This window comes from Mastigoproctus giganteus, chromosome 8 (genome assembly GCF_048544385.1).
Source record: "Mastigoproctus giganteus isolate SK-2022 chromosome 8, ASM4854438v1, whole genome shotgun sequence".
Lineage (NCBI taxonomy): Eukaryota > Metazoa > Arthropoda > Arachnida > Uropygi > Thelyphonidae > Mastigoproctus > Mastigoproctus giganteus.
Window position 1 is genome coordinate 200,550,782 of NC_143582.1, and position 16,587 is coordinate 200,567,368.

Sequence of the window (16,587 nt, forward strand, 5' to 3'; positions counted from 1 at the left end):
CTTCCATGCGCAACAGTGTCAAAAGCTTTCCTGAAATCCAAATATATGATATCAAAATTATTTTTTGCATCCAGTTCCTTTGTAACCACATCATAATCGAGGCAGTGTTAGGTGGGTCGGAAAACTGCTAGCTTGGGGGGAGACAAAGACCAATAAATTGACAGTAGCCACTGGCAGAAGTGAAAGAGATTCTTGCACTGCTTCTATTAGAATGAGCAGACGCCTGAAAAACAAGATGCATAGTATTTCAGAGACTGCTGGGAGCCATTGCGGTACAAGTAAACACATGGGTTGTGTTAGGGTAGCTAAGAATAGAAACAGGTGCAGGTATACTTGCGTGTACACCAATGCTAGGAGTTTAGTAAATAAATTTGATGAATTTAAGGTATTGCTCAAAACATCGAAGGCAGATATTGTTGGGATATCAGAGACGTGGTGTCACACAGATATAAGGGATGCAGAACTGCAATTTGGGGAGTACAACGTCTACAGAAAGGATAGACAGGATAGGAAGGGAGGAGGGGTTATGCTATTAGTTAAGAAACACATAAAAACCAAGGAAGTGAAGCCAGTCGACATTGCTGGACAGTGTAGTGTGGAGTCAGTTTGGTGTGACATAAACATTGGGAGATCAAAATTGAGAGTAGGAGTGTGCTATAGGCCTAATGACTCTGATGAGTATAATAAGGAACTGTACAGGGAAATAGAGTGGGCCAGTAAATCAGAGTGTCTTATAATGGGAGATTTTAATTTTCCAGATATTGACTGGAATTTGGGGGCTGGTTACTCACACACTAGCAGGACTTTTGTGGATTTATTGGATGATTGTTTTCTACATCAGCATGTTCGGGAGGCAACTAGAGGGAGTAATACTCTTGATTTGATTATCAGCAGTGATTCTTCATGCATTAAGAATCTGCAGATAAATGAACCACTAGGTGGCAGTGATCACAGTGTGCTGAAGTGGGATTTACTCAAAGAGGTAACTACCATTAGGGGTAAAGGGAAGGGTTATTGCTTCCGTAAAGGCGACTACGATGGACTGAGACAGTATTTAAATTCTATACAGTGGGACCAACTGATGATGTTACCTACAGCAAATTCAAAATGGGAAGCATTCAAAGAACTTATCTTGGAAGCTACTAAGCTTTACATACCAACTAAGAAATATTGTTCAAGGTTTAGGCCAAAATGGATGTCAGATGAACTAATGAGGCATATGGCAGAGAAGAAAAATGCATGGGATACATACAAATTAACACATGACACAGAAGCCTATGATAGATACAAGTTGATATGCAACCAAGTTACAAAGGAGGTTAGGCAGGCGAAGGCAGATTACGAGAAATCCTTGGCAAGGGATGCAAAGAAAAACAGCAAAGAGTTCTTTACTTATGTAAACTCTAGAAGGAAGGGGATGAATCAGATTGGTCCACTTGGTATTGATGGGTCAAGTGTTGATGATCCTGCTCAGGTAGCTAACAAGCTAAATGAATATTTTGCATCGACATTCACACATGAGGAGTTATTCAGCGAGGGGAATGCCAGAGGTGTATTCAACTCTAGCAGTAAGCTACAGAATCTTGAAATAACTGGGAGTAAAGTGGAGGAGAAACTGTTGAAGATAAACACAAGAAAAGCAACCGGGGTGGATGGGATCTATCCAGTTATATTAAAGGAGGCAGCAAAGGAAGTAAGCAAACCCTTAGCCATAATTATGAGAGCTTCCTTGGACTCAGGGGAGGTACCCATAGACTGGAAATGTGCAAATGTGACCCCAATTCAAAAAGGAGGATCAAAGGCTGACACAAGTAATTATAGACCTGTGAGCTTAACTTCTGTTCCAGGAAAATTAATGGAGGCACTGGTTAAAGAAGTACTGCAGGATCATTTAGACAAGACTTCAGTTATAGCTCAGACACAGCATGGTTTTGTTAAGGGGAAGTCTTGCCTGACCAACTTGATTGGATACTATGATGCAGTCACAAAAGAACTGGATGCAGGGAATAACTTTGATATTATATACTTGGATCTTAGAAAGGCTTTTGATACTGTTGCACATGGAAGACTGCTACACAAATTGGAGCAGTGTGACATTGGAGGCAAATTGCTGCTATGGATAAAGGGGTGGTTGAGGGGGAGAAGACAGAGAGTGGTAATCAATGGACACTGCTCATCGTGGACTGATGTTATTAGTGGAGTCCCTCAGGGCTCAGTGTTGGGTCCATTATTGTTTTCTGTATTTATAAATGATATTGATGATGGTATATCGGGCTTAATGTCCAAGTATGCAGACGATACAAAGGTTGGCAGGGTTGTCAAGGACACTACTGACACTATGCTGCTGCAACAGGATCTGGAAAGGTTGAGCAGATGGGCTGAGAGGTGGCAAATGAAGTTTAACATTGATAAATGTAAAGTACTACACATGGGAAACAGCAACCCCAGAGCAACGTATCAACTCTGTGGTACTACACTGACAGTGGTAGAGAATGAAAGGGACTTGGGGGTGATTGTGCAGGCAGATATGAAGTTCTCTGAGCAGTGCAGACGGGCTGCAAGAGTAGCTCATGGAGTATTGTCAATGATATACAGAAATTTTTCCAGCAGGGATAAGGAGGTGATTGTTCCATTGTATAAGGCGATGGTCAGGCCACACCTAGAGTACTGTATACAGGTCTGGAGGCCTCATTTCAAGAAGGATGTAGAGCTGCTGGAACGAGTACAGAGAAGGGCAACAAGATTAGTGAATGGAACAAAGGGGTGCTCTTACGAAGAAAGGCTTATGTTTTGCAAATTACAGTGTCTGGAGACTAGGCACCAGCGAGGTGATCTGATAGAGGTGTATATAGCCTTGAATGGTTTAAGCATGCTCAATGCTGATGGGATTCTTCCTCTAGCTCAGGAAAATCACCTGAGAGGGCATAAATTCAAATTGAGTAAAGACAGATGTAGGATAGACGTGCGGAAATTTGCCTTTAGCCAGCGGGTGGTTGGTTGGTGGAACAGACTTCCATCCCTTGTGGTGGAGGTTGATAGCCTAAATAAGTTTAAGGCTCAGCTGGACAGGTATTTTGAACGAATAGATGGGTGAAGTGGAAGTGGGTTTTTTTTTTTTTTTTTTTGGGCTGATGCTGCATAAGCTTGCTTTCTGGCATCAAATGCCTCTACTAATGCTAATAATATCCTATCAAATTTGTCAGACAAGACTTTCCCTTAACAAACCCATGCTGTGTCTGAATTATTGCTGCAGTCTTGTCTAGATGATCCTGCAATGCATCTTTAACCAGTGACTCCATTATTTTACCCGGAACAGAAGTTAAACTAACTGGTCTGTAATTACTCGTGTCACCCTTCGATCCCCCTTTGTGAATTGGGGATACATTTGCACATCTCCAGTCCGTGGGAACCTCCCACGAGTCCAAGGATGCTCTCATAATTATGGCTAAGGGTTTGCTTAGTTGCTTTGCCACCTCCTTTAATATAACTGGGTAGATCCCATCCACCCCAGATGCTTTTCTTATGTTTAACTTCAAAAATTTCTCCTCCACTTTACTTTCAGTTATTACAAAATCATTAAGTATCTTGCTACAATTTGATAACCTTCTGCCATTTTCAAACCTTAATAATTCCTCATATGTGAATGTAGATGCAAAATACTCATTCAGTTTTTTTGCTATCTGAGCAGGATCATCAACAGTCGAACCATCGATGTCAAGTGGACCAATCAGATTCATCCCCTTCCTTTTAGTGTTTATATAAGTAAAGAAATCGTTGCTGTTTTTCTTAGCATCTTTTGCCAAGGATTTCTCGTAATCTGCCTTCGCCTGCCTAACCTCCTTTGTGACCTGATTACAGATTAGCTTATATCTGCAATAGGCTTCTGAGTCGCTTGAAAATTTATATGCATCCCATGCATTTTTCTTCTCTCTTACGAGTCTCATTAGTTCATCAGATAACCATTTAGGCCTAAACCTTGAACAATATTTCTTAATAGGTATGAAACGTGTAGTAGCATCCACGATTAATTCCTTGAATGCTTCCTACTTAGAATTTACTGTTGGTAACATCGTCAGTTGAACTCACTGTACAGAATTTAAAAACTGTCGGAGATATCTTTTGTTGCAGAACACTTCCTTAATCTGCCTAATGTTTAGAATAATCTAGAAATAGAGTATATTCTGGAATATTCCAGAAGAATACTCAAGAATTATAGAATATTCTTGAATTCCAAAAAAAACTGATGAACATTCTAGAACTCTGAAATATTCTAGAATCATACAAAAAATGTATAAATAGCTGATATTTGAACCATGCTGTTATTAATGTTTGTTTGTTATTGTTTGACTATAATAAAGTTAATTAAGTTTTCATTGCTTGCAGAAACGTCCACTTATTAATCAGCATGAAAGCCATGGAATCAGAAGATTTTGCTGGAGATAAGCTGGACTCATGCATCATCAGTCATATGGATAATTCTAAATGTCGTGTGCTAACCTATACACACAAAACTGGGTTAAAATTATTTAAAGAATTTGAAGAACAACAGCTGATAGGTTGACGTTGTCGATTAAAACTGGGTGAAGAAGACACAATTTGTCTACATCATGAAGCTTTGCTTTTGACAAAATTTGAATTTTTGCAGCATTCATGTTGCAGTCCTTTCCAGAAGAAAAATCATATGGTGAAAAAAAATTTACAACCAATTGAATTGTCAGTGGCAGACTACCTGAAAGACCTAACAAAGGTAGACATAAAACCAGGCCAGAATCTGTGCCCATCATGCCTCAAAGAGTCTAACAACCAAAAAGCAGCAACAGGAACATTAACTTCATCTGGATCAGAATGTGATGATAAAATGCATGTGACTGAAAGCTTGACCTTTGATGGCTTTTGGTATTTCTCCTCTGAAATTTCAGCAAATGGCTGAGAGAGACTCACAAGGCTATGGCAAAAATGAAGGCAAGTCAAGATGTAATTGCCAGTAAAATTGCATCTATTGGTGGCTTGGATCCAAATGACATCACGGAGCCAAGTGCAAGTCATCAGTGTGGAAATTGCTTAGATTACAATCAGCTGCTGAAAGAATTGAAAGAAAAGTTGATGGCATCAAGCCATTCAGAAATACTTCAAATATTAACACTACCTCCAGTTAGTTGGTCCATAAAGAAAACAATGGAAGAGTTTAGTGTCTCAGAAATAATGGTCAAGAAAACTAGAAAACTTAAAACAGAAGAAGGAATCATGATCATACCTGGAAAAAAGCTTTCTGAGCAAGTAAAGCAAAAGGTGATGGAATTTTTTGAAGATGATGAATTTAGTCAGATATGCATGCCCTGGAAAGAAAGATTACATTTCCATTAGAAATGCAGATGGAATGCAAATGCAAAAGCGACTACTACTGAGCGACTTGAAGGAAATGTGTATAACTTATCGAGATAGAAATGGATCTGACGTTGGATTTTCTAAATTTTGTGAACTTCGACCCAAGCGGCATGTCACATTTGGTGCACCAGGAAAACATTCTGTATGTGTACACACAATCCATCAAAATGTCAAGTTAATGCTAGAAGCAAGTCCTGTTGAATGTGATTACAAGGTTCTCATTGTTAAAACAGTCTGATTTGGAGTCAAAAGATTGTATGCTTCATCGGTGTGAAAAATGTCAAGGAATAGATGAATTAAAAATGTTTCTAGAGAATATTTTTGAAAACAATGAACCAGAAGATATTATTGAATTGAAGCAATAGATACGTTGGACACAAAGCAATTAACAACAGAAGGTTTTATTGAAGAGTTGAGTACAAAGATATTTAACCTTTCCTGTCATCACTACATTGCTAAACATCAAAGCTACCATTTGAAGTCAACAAAGGAAAGCCTAATGACAGGAGAATTGATCATCTTGATGGATTTTGCAGAAAATTATTTATTTGTTGTGCAAGATGCTGTTGAAGGGTTCCACTTGGAGAATAACCAGGCTACATTTCATCCAGTTGTCATTTATTACAAGGATGTCGAACTTCAGAATATAAGTTTCTGCATAATCAGTGACTGCCTTCGACGTGACACAATTGCAGTGCAATTGTGTCACCAACCTAATTGAATATTTGAAGAGTTTCATGATAGAAATCAGGCACATTTACTACTTCAGTGATGGTTCTGCAGCTCAGTACAAGAATTTCAAGAATTTTATTAACTTGTGTCATCATCAGAAGGATTTTGATATCAGTGCTGAATGGAATTTCTTTAGCACTAGCCATGGCAAGTCACCATGCGATGGAATTGGTGGAACAATAAAACGATTGGCAGCACGTGCAAGTCTCCAACACCCAATTGAAAACCAAATCCTGACATCAAAAAACATGTTTGAATTTTGTGACAAGCATGTGACTGGATAAAATTCTGTTTTGTTTCTAAAGAGGAAATTGAGCAAGTAAGGCCATTTGAAGAGAAAAGATTCATAGACAGTCAAACTGTTGTTGGAACAAGTGAAAATCATCACTTCATTCCTATTGATGCAAGACAGATTCATGTTTGCAGAGTATCAAATGACAAACCATCATCATTTGTAGCTCATGTAGATCAGACTAGTGAAACCAATATTCAATATGTGCCAATTTGTTAAATTACAACCTGGCCAATACATTGCCTGTATTTATGACAATAATTGGTGTATTGTTAAATTTCATGCATCCTCATGGAGCAGCTTGCTCATTTCACTGGCCTGCTAGACAAGATGTCTGCTGGATTCCTGAACAACACATTATTGCCAATCTTCCAGCTCCAAAAACAATGGGAGAACAATATAGCTTGCCTGAAGTAGTAATATCAATCATCAACGAAAAATTCCAGTCCATTATGAAGCAGTGATTCAATATCTTCACACCCACTTGCTTATTTCAAATTGTATTATGTTTTAAATAAATTTTGTTGCAGTTATAACTTCTTTCAAGCTTAGAAACCAATAGAACATCATCTTTATGCTTTGAATCCTGAATAAAGACTACTTTTCAGGCTTGGGAACTTGCACTAAATAAACCCAAGTGCAATTTCTTTTCTTGCCATTTGCACCCCCACTGTAAAAAATACAGATCTTTTTTGTGCATTGGCAAATATATGCTTTCTCCTTAAACGAAAGGGCAGAGTAATTGCAGAAAATTTCACTCTTGTAAATGCAGTAGTTCTGTCCTTATTGAGATGTGAAACTTCACCATCAAATAAGTATGCAAATATTATGTGGAAAATATAAAATGTGTAAATCCATTTTTTAGGCTTTAGTAGCAAGACACAAAACTGAAAAACCATGATTCTTGTTGCTTAAAACTTGCTCTTTCCAATAGTGGCAAAAACGAAAGAATTGAAGGTGTCTCACATTAAGATATTTGCCCCTAAAGATAGGTCAAATTTTGACTTTCAAATTTCGAGTTTATCTTTGAAGGAAAATATCTCAGCCAGCAAATAAGTATAAGAGCTCATATTTAGTTAGGCTGAATTCATGCAGATGTTAAATGGAATGCCCAAAGAAGAAGGTACGAAAGGTTTTTATTTCAAAGTTATTACTTTCAAAAGTTTTGCTTAAATTTGTCGTAACAAATTTTTGGTGCCAGTTTTAGACCGCATTGTAAAAAATGTGAAAGTTTTTGTCACACACAGGGATATATACAGGGTGAATCAGAATTATGAATCAGAATCACACTTCACCAGACCATAATTTGTGAATCTGATAATAAATTTAAATACTTTTTCTTTTTTTTTTCCATTTAACACGTTCGCTGCCGGTCATGGGTCAGCATGCTATCGTCAATAGCGCAGCACAGAAGGCGGAGACTGTCGCCAGAAGCCGACTGTGTTTCCATAACCAAAAAGCTTGAAAATTGGTAATAAGGGATTGTTCGGTATACCATATCAATATTTAAGTGTCGTATAAGCAGTTTCCAAAAAATTTTGAGATTCACGCGCCAGCGCGTGATAGGCACTGGAGGTCAAATTTGGCTTTAAATGCCGCATCACGTGCTGGCGCGTGACATAAAAACATAATAATATAGTTTGTAAATAATAAAACAAAAAACATGGTAACATTAAGAAATACGTTTTATTTCATACCGAACCAATACAGATTATAAATACTATGTGTCAGAATGTTACTTATGTATAATTTTCGCACAATCTAAGCAATAGCCGGGTGATCCTTCACAAACACTGCAGATATAGATTGTATCCTTACGTTTCCCTTCGGAATAGCAACGTTTGCATTGCTTCTTCAATATCTTTCCACCTTTTCTTTCTTCCCGTGGTTTGAGCACATGTTCCAGTTCAGGTACATGATGCACAGTATGAGGGAGATCAGATGGCTGTTTTAATAAAGATCTGATCACTGATAAACGGAAGTCATAAAGTTGCACCTTGTTATGTGAATATTCTCAAAACAGAAAGAACTGGAAAGTTGCTGGAGAGGCCTTCATCCTGCAGTGGATTGAAAATGGCTGATGATGATGATGTGAATATTTATTATAGATATGGTGTGCATTTATCATTATTAGTTGCAAAATATGCATAAATATTTTTGTAGGCCACCTAATGGTTTTCCTTTCGCAAGGATAATAGGCAAGCATTTGATCTTGCTTGTCAATGCCTGACGTAAACCTATTATACTCAATTATAGGCAATGGTTTTGATTTCAGTTCGCCTCATTTGTTCTGCATTTCCACCATATCATTTTGGTATTCTGTAGATATGTAACTGACATCTCTTCTATCCTTCCACTTAGCAATCATTACACCACGGGCACACCTTGATAAAGTTTCTCCTTTCTTCAGTTTTTTTTCTCGAACCTCTTTCGGAAATGTTTTCCTATTACTTCTGATTGTCCCAGTACAATGGGTTTGTCTGTCAGCGAGACACTTAGCGAGTTCATAGCTATTGTAATAATTGTCCATAAATATGCTATGCCCGACATCTAACATCCCATCAAGTAAGTTCATGACGACTTTTTGTGCATGTCCTTTTCCACCAGAATCATCCAACATACCGGTATACACTTGAAATTTGATAACCATGCCAGTAGGCGTTGTGATCATATACAATTTGATGCCGTACTTATGGTGTTTGTTTTGAATGTACTGCCGAAAAACAAGCCTTTCACGCCACAATATCATAGACTCATCTAAGCTAATCTCACGTCCTGTATAATATATTTCCGACATTCGTTCATTGAACAGATTCACCATTTTCCGAATTTTATATAGGTGATCCCGTGGGCATACCTCTTTCTTTTCTGGATTTTTTGCAAAATGCAAGGCCCGCAGTAATAATAAGAAACGATTCCTGCTCATGTTGTCTGCGAATACATGTAATCCGAACAGCTTATCTGTTTTCCAATAATCTTGTATGCGGTTCAGTCGAATGGTTCCCATATGTAAAATTAATCCTAAAAATACCAGCATTTCATCTCTAGTGGTGTCCTTCCATTCATTTATTCGAGAATGTTCTTTATTTTCTCTGGGAAGAAGTATTTCATGAGCATAAACATTTGTTTGTGTAATTATTTCATCCAAGATATTGTCGGTTAATAAATGACGAAAGTAATCTATTGGATTCTCACCTGGCACGGGTTGCAGCAAAGACTTGGATTTTGTGAAACGAAACTGTTTCATCGATGTTACGTCATTTTCCCACACGACGTTTTCCAACTTACAGGGATCCTGCAGTGAAAGTGTAGCCTCTTCCACAATACCTTCTTCATCTACACTTTCCGAATCCGAAGCGTCCTTTGGAGGGATAAAATCTTCATCATCGTCGTAACTGACGTCACTGGAATTTACGTCAGATAAATCCTCCAATATTTCTGCAATTTCTTCATCTGTAAGGGATTTTTTATAGTGCACTTTTCTTCTTTTCAGGCCCGACTGGCCTGCTAAACTGTCATCTGCACAACTCATATTACAAGGCTTTTCCTCACGTCACGTAACAAAATATTCAACACCACATACAACTACATATAGTTTAAACCCTTTACTTGATGGCAAAACAAATATAAACAGCAGAAACACAATGCCAACTGAAGTTGACAACTTCATACAAAAGTCTAGTGAATCCCGCGCCCGCGCGTGATTGGCTACTGGGTAATGATGCCACATCCCGCGCCAGAGCGTGATCGGCTCTTCAATACTGCTGCGACATCACGCGCTGGTGCGTGATTGGCAGCGAATGTGTTAACAGCTGAACTACATATTTGCTTCTATTTAAAAGAAAAACTCATTTAAAATGCTCAAAATGTCCTCCTCTGGCACTTATGCATAAAAACATTTTTTTTTTCAGCTACTCTTTTTTTTACAGTATTGCACAAGTTATTCAAAATTCTGCATGTTTCTTCTGTATTACCATCCACAAATCCTCCAACCTTTTTAATTTTTTAGTGCACACACCTTATCCTTTGGTTATCCTCATGCAAAAGAAAATCTAAGGGACTAAGGTCCAGAGGCCTTGGAGGGTATTCAAAAGCACTCCCCCCCCCTTGTAACCTCTCCATTGTTCATTAAATTCCATCCAGATAGTCATGGACAGTAGTATGAAAATGTGAAGGTGAAAAAATATCGTGTCTGAAAACATGCTGCTGATATTGGGTACTGCATAATTTCTTAACATTTCAAAATAACTCTTCCCAGTGACAGTGCCATCGAATCTGTAAAATCCAGTAATCCCATGAGAGAAGATTCCCATCCACAAAATTCTGGCATTATCCCTGGAAGGTTAACACATCTTTCTGGCAGGTGAAGTGCACATTTTCACCGCCCCAGTGACGATACAAATATTCATTTAGTTTGAATGTGGCTTCATCTGACCATACAATTAAAAATACTCTTGCGTACACAATTGTATCCTCAAAGGCACCAATTCCACCATTTTTATGACGATACCACTTGCAGAATAGTGTATAATGTCTGGCCTACACAGAGTACACAACGCAGAGATGAGGGAAACTCCCTGGTGCCATCAGACAACTAACACTTTGCACTTTTGCAGAATAGTGTTTGTCATTCTAGGTCATCTTCATATATTACATGCAGTAATTGAGGTCTAAAAGGCTTCAAATTTATGTCCTTTAAGATTCTTATTATGCTTGATTGATTAATTTGCAGTTCATGTGAACACTGTTTTATTGACTTCTGCTGGGAATGTTCAAATGCATTCATGATGGCTTGAATGTATTCAATACCTCTTGATGTCCTTTTGCACATCAAGAAGTATAGAAATTTGCTCCCACTGGTTCTCTTATTGATAATGTGTACATTTCCATGTTCTTGAAATTTAGCCCTTGGACAGGTTATTTTTAGACAAGTAGGCACCCTCGTTCCATATTCTTTCCCATGGATTCTAAACCTTTTCAAATTTCCAGTACCATTTAAGTCCTTTTGCACATCAAGAAGTATAGAAATTTGCTCCCACTGGTTCTCTTATTGATAATGTGTACATTTCCATGTTCTTGAAATTTAGCCCTTGGACAGGTTATTTTTAGACAAGTAGGCACCCTCGTTCCATATTCTTTCCCATGGATTCTAAACCTTTTCAAATTTCCAGTACCATTTAAGAACCACCTTTCTACTATCAAAACTAATTGTGTGTTATCTGTCATTTCTATGAGTTTCAGTTTCAGCCAGTCTGAAAAAAGAAATAATACAAATCAATCATCTAAATCACAAGTCTCTGATTGTTAAAGTGTGTATACATAATTTTGACTCGCCCTGTATTTAAATTGAAAAAGGATGGTTGCGGAATAGATGTGTAAAAATTTGTTCAACAGTAGAGTAATAGATTGTTGGAATAAAAACTCACCTAGGTATTTTGGTGGTAGGAAGTTTGAATAAATTTAAATTATTGGACTAATATTGCATAAGCTTACTTCCTTGTAGCAGTTTATAATACAAATATCAATTTTTCTCCTATATGATACTGTATATTTGTCCCTTCTCTGCGTTACTAGGAGAAAATGGTTTTGTGAAAACTAGCTAAATATGTAACTTTTCATGGCTAAGCATGGTAAAACTTTGTAGTACTTGCTGTCTATACTCAAAATGTGATTTTTGCATGTCTTCCATCTCTTGATGCATAATATAAAATACCACATTTCAGATTATCTCTGTTGCCTTTCTTTGTTATCCAGGATATATGTATTGTACATTAAGAGGATTATCAACTGTTTAAAAATCTTTGTTGTTTTTCTTTAGGCTAGAGGACCAAAGTAAGGAGGATTCAGAAAAATCTCTGAGTTTGGAGGATGCTGCTAAAATTTTTAAAGACCTACAGGAAAATTATTATCCAGAATATAAGATGTATTCTTTAAGTGATTTGGCTATTACACTTGTATTTCCATTGGTAAGTACTTACTGCTAAAACTGATGACCTGCATTCACAAAATCATTATTTTTTTTTATTATTATTATTATTATTTTTTTCCATTTCATTTCATTTTGTTGACAAGAGTGCACAACCATTTTTATGAATAAAATGATTTCTGTAAATACTGAGACAATTGTTCCACTGTAAAACTAGTTTAAAAAGTAGGCGCCTCCGTAGCCAGGTGGGAAGGAGCAGTCCGGGGTTCGAGCCCGTCACCATCAAATACGGAGGATGCAGAAAGGTCAAGGGAATGACCACCGCATATTCCCGGAGCAATATGGCCTTAGTTGCTAATGCTCCTGAAAACCAAATAACAAACAAACAGCTTAAAAAGTAGTTTTATAAAATTTGAAGTAATTTTGATGCTTTCACTGCTGAGCTACCTTTGATTGACTCATATAGATAGAAGTCTGCTAGTGTTTAGTTTGGACTCTGTGGCAAATATTCCACGTCATACCCATGAATGTTGTCAAAATCAGTGGTCTGTGTTTTGGTTTTTTTTTTTTTTTTTTTTGACTTGTATTATTATTCAGAATGAATAGATTCTGGGACTCTTCCATTGCCTGACATTCTGTTGTGAGAAAGGAGGAAGATGGTGACATACTCTTTGATTTTGGACAGGGTATGTCTAGATTCAGATTATGTCCATTTATGTCTGTTATGGGAAATGACTACCTTCCTTGTGGGCATATGCCTAAGGAAAAATCCCACATGCATCTCTTCATAGATTGTTACAAGCACCCGGCTTTGTGAGGCGCCTCCGTAGCCAGGTGGGAAGGAGCAGCAGTGCATAGCACACGTTTCTTGATTAGACCGGGGTTCGAGCCCGTCACCACCAAATACGGAGGATGCGGAAAGGTCAGGGAATGACCACCACATATCCCCGAGCAATATGGCCTTAGTTGCTAATGCTCCTAAAAACCAAAAAACAAACAAACAAAAACCCGGCTTTGTGTAGTTACTGACCTTGCTATCTCTTGCTATGCCCAGATTGTGTACCATAGAAAGACCACTACAAACTTCAGTGAATAAACTTCATTGTGCCTAACTGTGTGCTGCCAAAATCACAGGTTTTTTCTTACATTTTCATTGGCAAGCTCTCTTTAATCTGCAGTTAATATAACATTATAGAAATAAACCTAGGGCAAATTAGTTTGTTAGTATTAAATTACTGGAACCAAACCAAAACTGAGATGTGCAACATGCACCTTTTAACAAACACTATAAAAGGCAGATACACTTGTGATTCCCCTGTCCCATGGACAGCATATGTAGCATTGGATGGGACCTACTTTTGACAGTGGTGCAGGTAATCCTTAATAAGTAGCAACTTCATCAACTCCGTACAGCTTATACATATTAAACTAGAAGTAGCCAAACTGTGGTGTGTATACAACTTGTGATACATGTAATTCTTGCTACTGACATGCCTCCCATTATGTAAAAATAATATAAATTGTATAAATAACTTGAAAAATCAAAATGAAGATAAATGTAGTTTAAATTCCACTTTTATTTTCAGAAATTACAACCTGGGTTTTAATGTGATGGGAACCTATCGTTCATATTTGTTGCCTGTTAGCATTATTATCAATTATGTTAAGATGAATGCTTGTTGATTCATTACTAAATTTATTTTATTTTATAAACATAAAATTCCTTTATATAGTTAACAAAAATATTTGGTGGCACCAGGAGTGGATCAGTGGTTGGAGGAGGGAAGAAATTTATTCCTTTTAAGAGTGTGGCCTTAAATTTTTGTATGGAATTGTTTAGCTTTCTTATAGAAAAGTAGTAACAAATTTTAAAATGTAGGCTATGCCCCCCCCCCTCCCAAATTTGATTTGCCTTGGGTAGATTTTAGATTTAGATCTACCATTAGGTGTCACATGACACATTTCCAACATGCTGTGTGACACTGTGATGGAAATGGCTGTTATTTTAAATAGTTTAATGCCACCACTGAACTAAACTATTTCCAATAAATTTTATATAAATTGACAATTCTAAAACAAATGTTATGATGGGTGTAGCATAAGAGCAATATGTCATCACAGCTATATACTGTCAAGTTACCTCTAAAAAATGTCAGCAGACTATCCTAATCTTGATCCAGTGTATGCGTGCGTGCACACACACACACACACACACACACACACACACACACACACACACACACACACACACACACGCAATATTACAGGCAAGACCTCTAATCCATATTCCTGAAACCAAAAACACATCATCTGCTTCAACTCATGGTAAAGTAAGAAAATAATAAAATTTTGTTGGATAACAGAACATTTAAGAATAGTGTTAAATGAGAGTAGATTATGCTGCCAAACATCAGTCTAGGGTGGCTCCATCATCAGCACAGGTCCTCATATCTTGACTATAAGCCTATATAATTTTTAGACCATATATATAACTGATTCAAATCATTTTGAAGCAGTAGCCTGATTCTGGACATTAACCCCTTCCTGGAACATTTTTTTCCTGAAAACATGCCATAACAGATCGACTTTTTTTATTTTACAGATTAAAAGTATGCATCATGTGAATACTCATTGTATAGTTTTTTGTGTTTTTTATAAATTTTTTAGTAGCAAATACATGGGAGTAATTAACCCATTTGGGCTATCCGAGTTATCTTGTGTATGCCAAAAAAGTGTGCAAATTATACAGATTTTTTTAATAAATTAGTGCTTGAGCTAAAAGAAATGAACAGAAAAACACTCTTCACTGCTGATTATATAAATAAATTTAAAAAATCAACTGGAATGCACAAGGAGTAACCTCCCACCACAAGCAATAATCGTGAACTAACTACATTCTGACACACATCTGCCGCAAGTGGATAGGCAAGGTAAGCATCCCTTATGGGCGGTAGTTCAAGAGGGTGCTGAAATATTTTTCAATATTACTTTCTAATTGGTTAATACTTATCAGTATTCAGCAAATTTTATTTTGCTTACTGGCGGCACATAGGAACATGTTTTGGAACACGCTACTGTTCTGACATTGCAGTACAATAAGTAAGTAAATATAAGTGAAATGAAAGCCTGTTGTCTGCTGCCAGGTGGCGTCTCCGTAGCCAGGTGGGCAGGAGTGGCAGTGCATAGCACACGCTTCTTGATTAGACCGGGGTTCGAGCCCGTGACCACCAAATGCGGAGGATGCGGAAAGGTCAGGGAATGACCACCGCATATCCCCGGAGCAATATGGCCTTAGTTGCTAATGCTCCTAAAAACCAAATAACAATAACAACATCTGCTGCCAGGCATAAGAAAATCCCGAGAAATCTCAGGATTTATCTGGCTAATGCAAAATTAGCCAGATAAATGCCCGAGAAAATACGTTTCAATCCTAAATTTGGAGGTATTATTGTATCCTGAGATATTTCATGTAGTTCCAAATAACTTTTAAAACTAAAAACGAGATATCTCGGGATAATCCATGAAGGTGTTTACCACCCTCCCAAACTTCAACTCGTTATCAACTTTAATATCTTCCCATGTACTCTCATATCAGGGTCAGAAAGAAGAAATTAGAAAGAGGTGGGGGCTCAGCACCAAATCCTGACAAACACCATTTGCTAGGATACTACACTCTGAAGAGCAACCATTTATAACTCTGTCTGTGTCCTGTCTTTCAGCCAGCCTCTGATCCAACTAAAGATTTTTTCCTAATTACAGCTTGTTCCGGTTTATATAGTAACCTCTCAAGGGGAACCATATCAACATAATGTAAAGGTTTTTTTGCATCCAGCTGTTTTATGATCTCATCATAGTAATTAACCAAAATTGCTCAGCCAGGACTTCCCTAGCTTCAGAACCCATATTATGATTCCTTTAGTATTCCATTCTTACTAGCATGTAACTATATCATATCTTCAACCATCAATCCCATGCCGACCATTGAAGTCAGATTCATTAGTTTCTCATCACTTCTTTAAGTTCTTAATGGGTTGGTGAAAGTGCATTCCAGTCCAAGATGATCATCCCAGAGTCTTCCAACAACCAGCCATCCTTCATCAATTTGAATTTATGCCTCCTCATGTGCAGTCTGAGCAAGAGGAAGTATTCCATTAGTACTGGGCTCACTCAATCCATTCAGGGCTTAAACACCTCAATCAGAACACCTCACAATGCCTTCTTTGCACCCATTCCAATGGATCCACATCCTTCC

The 16,587-nt window shown here is 37.6% G+C and overlaps 1 protein-coding gene across 1 annotated transcript in view; it reads left to right on the forward strand.

Annotated features, from left to right (window-relative positions):
• The window catches only part of sip1 (septin interacting protein 1), a 125,846-nt gene that overhangs the window by 59,901 nt on the left and 49,358 nt on the right, over positions 1-16,587 (forward strand). The window contains exon 9 of the mRNA XM_090380029.1: positions 12,228-12,375. Coding sequence (XP_090236155.1) covers positions 12,228-12,375 — 148 coding nt within the window. The remainder of the gene's footprint in view (positions 1-12,227; positions 12,376-16,587) is intronic.